This window comes from Acartia tonsa, chromosome 15 (genome assembly GCF_053477335.1).
Source record: "Acartia tonsa isolate MP-2025a chromosome 15, ASM5347733v1, whole genome shotgun sequence".
Taxonomy (NCBI): domain Eukaryota; kingdom Metazoa; phylum Arthropoda; class Copepoda; order Calanoida; family Acartiidae; genus Acartia; species Acartia tonsa.
In genome coordinates this window covers 5503008-5511343 of record NC_137274.1, presented here as the reverse complement: position 1 = coordinate 5511343, position 8336 = coordinate 5503008, and the positions used below count along the sequence as shown (strand labels likewise).

Sequence of the window (8336 nt, the reverse complement as noted above, 5' to 3'; positions counted from 1 at the left end):
ATACCCATTTTTATAGTCAAAATCATTAAAAAAAATTAAGTTTTACTTGCGTTGTACCGAATGTACTGTAGCCAATCAGAAGGCTGAATCAGCTTAACAACCAATCACAGCTAAGCTTGTATTAGTTTACCCCTTTGTTTCCGCTATGATTTTTGTTTTAAAATACAATCTAAGTCGAATTTTTTTCATAGATTTTGACTATGAAATGTGGTGTTTTTATTGTAAAAATGTAATCAGTTACAGGCAATCTAAGTTTCTGACAAAGATGAGGTTATAATTTTGTGTCTAGGCGACGTAATTTAATATTGTTTTTTCTTTTATGAGCATTGGAAATCTTTCAAAAATTCCATAGTACATAAAATGCTATTTTGAAATGCCTAGAACTTTTTTGTTATTGAAGCTGAAGGCTTTAAATTTGGGGTATTGGGTCTTCTTGTGGCAGTCTTTCAGCAGTTAAAGCGTGTTATTTCTTGCAGGCGTCCTTTAAGCAGATAATTTTGAGAATTTTACTAAACATACGTGAAAAAATAGAAAGTAAAGCTGCTTGTCCTTTCATCTACAAACATAAGAATTCCTTAGAACAATGGGATTTTCATACCCATTTGGTATGTACAAAAATTTTGAAAGTCAAAAACACAATAGATAATTTAAACAGGTAAAATGTTAGTTTCCTCATTTGCAACGAGGATTTTATGCTTAGAAACAAATTGTTTGACTATAAACTAGATGTTTTAATTGTAAAAATGTAACTGGTTTGATTTAATTTTGTAATTTCTGTTATGACCTTTGAAAGAATGTTGACGATTTATCAACTCCCTAAAATGTCATTTTAAGATGCCTATAACTTTTTTGTTATTGAAGCTGGAGACTTCAAAATTGGGTCTCTACTTGTGGATGTCTTTCAGCAGTTGGAGCGCTGTTTCTCCTGCAGCAGGCTTCCTTTAATTATACTTATGCTTTCCAGAATAAAAATGGATTCTACCTGAGGAGCAGACTGTATTCAATGCTCCTGATATTTTGAACAGGATTCGCAGATTACACAACATATTACATGCCTCACTAACAAAAACCGCCATCTGGAAAACGAAAACAAATGTTTAAAGCTGAGGATAACTGATCTTGAAAAAGAGGTTGGAAAGAAAGATGAAATTATTTCAAGCATGAATAAGCGTGGTCTCAAGAGAAAGAGGGAGGCTGAAATTGATCAACCTTTTGAGGTATTTGATTTTTTGATAACAGAATCAACATATGGAGGGGGGGGGGTGGAGGTTCTAAAACTTTTGCGTAAACAGGGAGTAAAGGCTTTGTCTTAAGAGTGATAGGATGGTTTATTTGGCAACAAAAAGTTTCTTTTAGGGATGTAGTTTCCTTATATTTAAATAAGATTGGGTTTGGCCTTCAGGTTCAGGTGCTGCAGGCCTCCAGGTGATCTCTGAACTTGCTTTAATTAGCGCATTAGTAGGCAGACTCCCCTAAACAGCAGAAATAATGATATTAAAAAATATTAGGTATATTGCTATTTATTTGAACTAGCGGATACGCTCTTCGTATCTAGGGGCTCTGTATTCGAAGGGGCAGAGAGGGGATAAAAAATAGCTAAAAACCATGGAAAACTTCAATCTTAAAATAAAATAGCCTAAAACCAACACAGGACCTATGTAAATCCTGCCTAAAATAGATAACCCAAAGGGTTAGTTTCACGAAATGCATTTGAACTTAATTTAGTGAACCGCATATTTTTCAGGTCAATTGGTTAAACTACATTTATATGGCATATATCTGAAAGAATTTCAATTTTCTACCACGTAGTTTTTAAAATATCAAGACTTTTTAAATTGCATATATCACAAAAAGACGATTTTCAAAACTACGTGGTAGAAAATTGAAATTCTTTCAAATATATGCCACATAGATATACTTTAACCCATTAACTAGCAAAAAATATGCGGTTCACTAAATTAAGTTCAAATGCATTTCGTGAAACTACCATTTGGTTTTGAAGTCATAGAGATCTTCAGCTTTAGATAAAAAACCTTAATAATTAAATTTAAGGATGCCGCGGGTGTGTTTGGAAAATTAGATGTGGCTTTTAGAAGAATATTATACTTTCTTAATGATGAAGATAAGAAAACTTTGAGATGTGTATCTTCATGGTAAGAAATTTTTCTCGTATTCATTCGAATCCGGTGGATAGGAACCGGTTCTCATCCATACGAAAAAACTATGTCTAGCATCGTATTTTATCCAGCTTTCTAGGAATATAGAAATGTACAATCATAAGATTAAAACAAGTTTTTTTAGCCGGCGCCTTCGGCACCTCGGGGCTAAAAAAACTAGTTTTAATCTCATAATTGTACTTTCTATATCCGCGGAAAGCCGTTTATAATACGATGCGAGAAATAACTATTCATTACTTCTTATTTCTCTGAGTTTAGCATCTTAGGTTCTTTAAAATAAGGCTTCTGCTATTAGTGAGATTCACCACTAGCCTTTAGAGGCTTTACTCCCAGAGGGGTTATTTAAATGACATCCCACTCCTCAGCATAGCATCATTAAGATCCTGAACAGCAAACTTAAACTAGACTTGTATACCCCCGGTAAAATGTTAGTTTCCTCATTTGGCTGCCAGGATTTTACGATTGACACAAAATTTCACCTCCAAAAATGTCATCTTAAAATGTCGATAACTTATTGTTATTGAAGCTGAAGGCTTTAAAGTGGTAGTTTCACAAAATGCATTTGAACTCAATTTAGTGAACCGCATATTTTATCCTGGTTAAATGGTTAAACTACATTTATATGGCATATATTTGAAAAATTAAAATTTTCTACCACGAAGTTTTTAAAATATCAAAACTTGAATTAAGTTCAAATGCGTTTCGTGAAACTACCCATTTAGGGTATAATTTTGGCAGTTAAAGCAGTGTATTTGTGTTGGAATGGTTTAGAAAAAGATTAATAATCATATCTTAGATGTTTTCATTTTGGGAGCCAAAATTAGTATGAAATATTTTTTTAACTTGTGCATCTGAATATGAAATTACAGTAGGTAATCCCTTTTCAAGTCAAGAAGGGAAAAGTTATAATGTACACTATTTTATAGGGAAAAGGGAAAAGGGAATGTGATTCTGACAACCAATTCTAAGTGAAAATTTTCCCTCAACCCCCCCCCCCCTTCTTACCCACTCCCCTTCAGTTATGTGAGAAAAAAAAACAAGTTTGACTACATCTTTACTCCAACAAAATATTTAATTTTGCGGCATTTTCAATTGGAATTAATTGACTATTTTATTTTTTTGTTTCAGGTTTTTTGAGAGGGTGTCAGTTGAATGTAAATCTTTGTTTGAAACATACACTGTCAAATTCTTACATTTGAAAGAATGTTCTAAAACAGTACGACATCTTGATAGGGCAGTGGAAAGATCTTATGGGCTTCAGTTTAACCTGAATTTAACCATTCATGTACTTCATGACATTTCAATGGATCAAGTACTTTCAAAGTATAAGGAGATGATTACCTATCTTGAAATCCCTCTTCGTCCAAATGACCCCAAATATTTGAAGCCAAGTTGTGATTTAAAAAATCTAAATGAATTGGTCGTAAACAGCCATGGAGATACAGAAGTGGGCCACAAAGTCATGGTTGAGGAGATGTTGTCAAAATATGGTGAACAGTTGGAACATTTTGGATTGACAAGTTTTCAGTATTTTGAGGGTTATGTTATGGTTCCAATTCTTCCTAGATTAAAATCTTTAGATTTGGATAACATTGATATCAATACTGTTCGTTCTTTAGTAAGCAAGGTATCAAAGCAAAGTATTTTAAAACTTACTTTGAAAAGCATTCCTAGCTTTGCTGCTGATGAAATAGATGAATTTGTGATGCCAAATATTAACAAGATAAAACTTAGATTGGAAAGACCCTTTTCCTGGGCATTAATCAAATTAAATAAAGAAACACTTGTTGAAATAGATGTTCGAAAGATCTGGGCTGATTCACCTATTGGAGAAGTTGAACAGATTAATCTACCAAAGCTTAAAATATTAAGAATTAATGGTATTGATAAAGCAGCCACGGAATCCTTGATCAAAGGAGGTGCACACACATTAGAAAAATTGTATTTGTATACCACAAATATTATTGGTGATTATGATTTTAATGAAATAGCATTTCCAAACCTTAAGTACCTTTACATTAATGATGTTGATAAAGCACCTGCGATATCCTTGATCAAAGGAGGTGCACAGACATTAGAAACATTGCATTTGCAGCGTATCATGTATGTGTTTCAAGAAATTGACTTTAATGATATATTATTTCCAAACCTAAAATACCTTTACCTTTCTGGTGAGGCTGGCAATGAAATCATCAGAAGAGCTCAAGACACGCTTATTGAACTAACAGTTGGAAGGCCATGGGTAACTAGTGACACCAGAGAAAATAATCCCATAAGGTTTTCCAAATTGAAAACCTTGTCTATTGAAAAGCTGGAAGATCTTTTGTTACTCATAGGATCTGCATCCAAGTCTGTGACAACTTTGATAATAAAAGGCTGCTGTAAGACTAATCAAAAAGATCTGAAATATTTACAGATACCCCATTTAAAAACACTTGTTACTGAAGGTACAACTAAGACAGTAATTTTAGATTTTATTAAGCTAGGAATGAACACTATTGCAAAGCTGATTATTGATGGCAAGGTGATATCTTCAGAAAAGCTGAACAAGCTGAAGCATATTTTAAAAATCGTGAAAAACGTTACGGCTAGAGAGTTAGACAGTATTTTAAACAGCTAATTCAATCAACCCAGTGAAATTGTTAGGGCAGTTCAAGTTATATATAACCATAAGATCTTAAAATATTTAAACTTTTTTTCGGGAACCATTTTTACATAATACTAAGTAGGATCTGATTATTTTAGTTTTGGCTTATATTGTATAAAAACAAGTATAGGAAACAACCAGGTCTAAGTACTGTCTTAACAATCTTTAATAGTGAAATTATTAACAAATTTTAAATTTAAAAACTGCGTTGAAATTTTAAAAAACTGCATTCAATGGGTAACAGTACAAATCTGGATTACTTTAATTTAGCATCTTGTATCATTTAAGATTGACTATTTAGATAAAAATTGAAAATGAAAGAAATTTACCTAGTGATTTTATCAACCAATATCCAAATAATACCTTAAATATATTATTTACATTTCTTATAATATCCTTACCTGTTAAAACAATTTTGATTTTTTTTTCAAAAAAATATGTATGAATTTTTACCTAAAATGTCAAAATTTTGCAATGAATGAATTAACCTCATAACCAATTTGAAGTGAATAATGGCAAATTTAAAGTTTGTGATTTTTTTTCTTTCCTTTTTGTTATCCTAATATGCTACCATATTTCTGTAAAACTTCTAAAATAAATTCTGATTTTCTGATTATAAAGTCTTATTTATAATAGATAATTGGGGTATAGTCCTTTCCACGACATCCCTCCATAAGGAGCGATTAGTCGTATTTTTAAAATGGCTTTTTATAGGTTATTTTAGTTTAGGTTAGGTTATATTGTGTTAGGTGATTGCCCCACAGGGTTAGGTAATTGGCCCCGCAGGGTTAGAGCCCCCCGCAGGGGCTAGAAATAGGAGAAAAGCTACTGTGAAAAATACGAAGAATCGCTCCTTATGGAGGGATGTCATGGAAAGGACTATACCCGATAATTGTTCACCTTGGAGTTAAATAGAAAATGCTAGGTTGGTGTTACAACTAAAATTTTTAGAAATACTATTTAACCATGCATCTGTAATGGTTTTGGCTTAAAAAGCTTTATAATTGCTTTAGAAGAGATTGATCAGGTCATACAGGAACATCCACTTGTATTTTACTTTTATCCTATTATATAAAGTAGTAAGCTTTCTTTGTCTGTAGCGAAGGATCTCGCTAACGGCTGAACCGATATGGTTCTCCTTTAGAGTGAAGCTTCTTATAGGTCCCAGGGTGGTTTTAGGCTGTTTAATTTTTATAAAAAAAAGTCGTTGTAAGGTTTTAAGTTATTTTTCTGCACTTTCATGTCCCTTCTAATATCCCTAGATACTAGGGACGCAGCCGCTAGTATATATATACGTGGTGAACTGATAAAAAGTTCGATTTCTGGTTTTGGGAATAAAGCAGAAGTAGTATGAAAATAGTTATTTCTCGCATCGTATTATAAACAGCTTTCCGCGGATATAGAATGTACAATTATAAGATTAAAATGTAAGCTGGATATAATACGATGCTAGACATAGTTTTTTCGTATGGATAAGAACCTGTTCCTATCCACCGGATTCGAATATATACGAGAAAAATAATTATAGGTTCATATTCTCTATTAAAATTTATATATTTTTATCATAAAATAAGGATGACAACAACCGCAAGAAACTTAGCATAAAATACTTGGTAGACAAAAATATTCTGCGTTTTCCAATTTTAGGAAGAACCAGTAATATAAAAAAAAAATAATTATATTTCCATATTCTCTATAAAAATGTGCATCAAATTTATAACAGTGTATTTTAGAGCCCAAAGAAATGAAAGGTGGGAGTGTTAATTAATAAATTCTTGTAGTATCAGTACAGCTGCATTTTTAGTGAAATTAAAAAAACACCCCAACAAAAAAACCTCGTTATCTTTATGTATACTCCCAGCTGACAAATAGACATGAAAAAAAAAAACTACAATATTGTATAATAAAAAGTTTCTTAATCAAAGAAAACAGAAAGTTTAGATATAAAGAATTGATAAGAAACTAAAACAGATTCAAACAAGGATGACAACATCCATAAGTAGCGAAGCACAAAAATTATGTATAAGAATTTAAAGATTAAGTGTCAAAAACATGTATATTGGGGAAAAATCACGAAACCTTTTCAACATTTATTTTTAATTTTTTAATACTTATATATCAGTACTAAGACTAACAGACTGACGGTCAAAGTAAATTACATACTGGATGCTCAAAACAACGAGAAATAAAATTTTGATATTTTTAACTAAAAGAAATTTGAAATCGGACCATAAACACCAAAGATATGAGGAAAAGTGTGAAAAATATAAAAATAGCCAAAAACCTGCAAAAAGGCAGTCTGACCGCCACTGATGTTTTCTTGAAAAGACAGGAAATTTAATTTTGATATCTATAACTGAAAAAAATTTGGAAATCAGACCATAAACACCAAAGGTATGGATAAAAATGTGAAAAATACAAAAATAGCCTAAATCTGCTTAAAGGCAGTCTGATCGTCATAGTTGTTTTCTTGAAATGACAGGAAATTTTATTTTGATATCTAATACTGAAAAAATTTTGGAAATTGGACCATAAACACCAAAGATATGGAGAAAAATGTGAAGAATACAAACCTGCTAAAAAGCGGTCCGACCACCGTTGATGTTTTATAGTTAAACTGTTTTTAACCTATTTTTAAAACGTATATAAAAAATATACTATGACACCAGTAAAATGAGACTGCAGAGCCTAAATTTGAATTTAGTCCCCAATAAACTTTTTTGGGGGGATTTAAATATTAATTTTTACTGTTGCCGTGATCATTTTGACCGAAGCAAAAGGTCTTTTTTTTATTTGGGTAAAATTCGTAGCTTTTAGAGTGTTTTGCTTCATAAATATTGTATTCTGGTATAGAGTAAAATTAGGCCTTATGATTTTGTGGTATCCGCCGAGGATAAATGGCAGACACCGGAGTTCAATTAGATTACGGCAGTGTGACAGACGTGGACACCTTACTATAGAGAAGCTACGCTTCTCTAGCTTTCACTAGATAATGATCAACATCTATTTTCAGTTGTCACTTTATTGAAGGGTTAAGAGATACTGAAGCTATATACAACAAACAATAATTACATGGATAGGAATAAATAATCATAACATAAAAGCATAAATAATACATATACAATGGTCAGTTTGGGCAATAATGATTCCCCCATCCCTGGAAAGGGTGGGGGAGAATTAAGAATACAGTTAACCATAATAAACATGACAGATTCAATCATTAATTCTAAGCGTAGGGAGGGGGTCACTAGACCCCTTCCCCAGGACTCGGGGGAGGGCCATTGACCCTCCACCGAACCCCAGATCAGGGGTGCCATAGACATGGCTCACGGTTGCCGAATACCACAACTCTCCCCTCGGAAGGCTGGGAGGTGGTTTCCCTACCAGACTTCCGACAGTGGTTGAGGCCTTCGGCCCGCTCCTTAGGGCTAAAATATATACAAACGATAATGATTCAATGGAATCCTAGTGGTGAGTATCTTCTTAGGGTTGATGGGCTCCCAATGTGGGAT

The 8336-nt window shown here is 32.7% G+C and overlaps 1 protein-coding gene across 1 annotated transcript; it reads left to right on the top strand.

Annotated features, from left to right (window-relative positions):
• Positions 1–968: 968 nt before the first annotated feature.
• Positions 969–5252, top strand: LOC145306874 (uncharacterized). The gene is made up of 3 exons (XM_080149216.1): positions 969–1217; positions 2053–2153; positions 3306–5252. Exons 1-3 carry the CDS (start codon positions 1161–1163, stop codon positions 4795–4797), a joined length of 1650 nt encoding a protein of 549 aa, XP_080005342.1. The 5' UTR covers positions 969–1160; the 3' UTR covers positions 4798–5252.
• The last annotated feature ends 3084 nt before the right edge of the window (positions 5253–8336 follow it).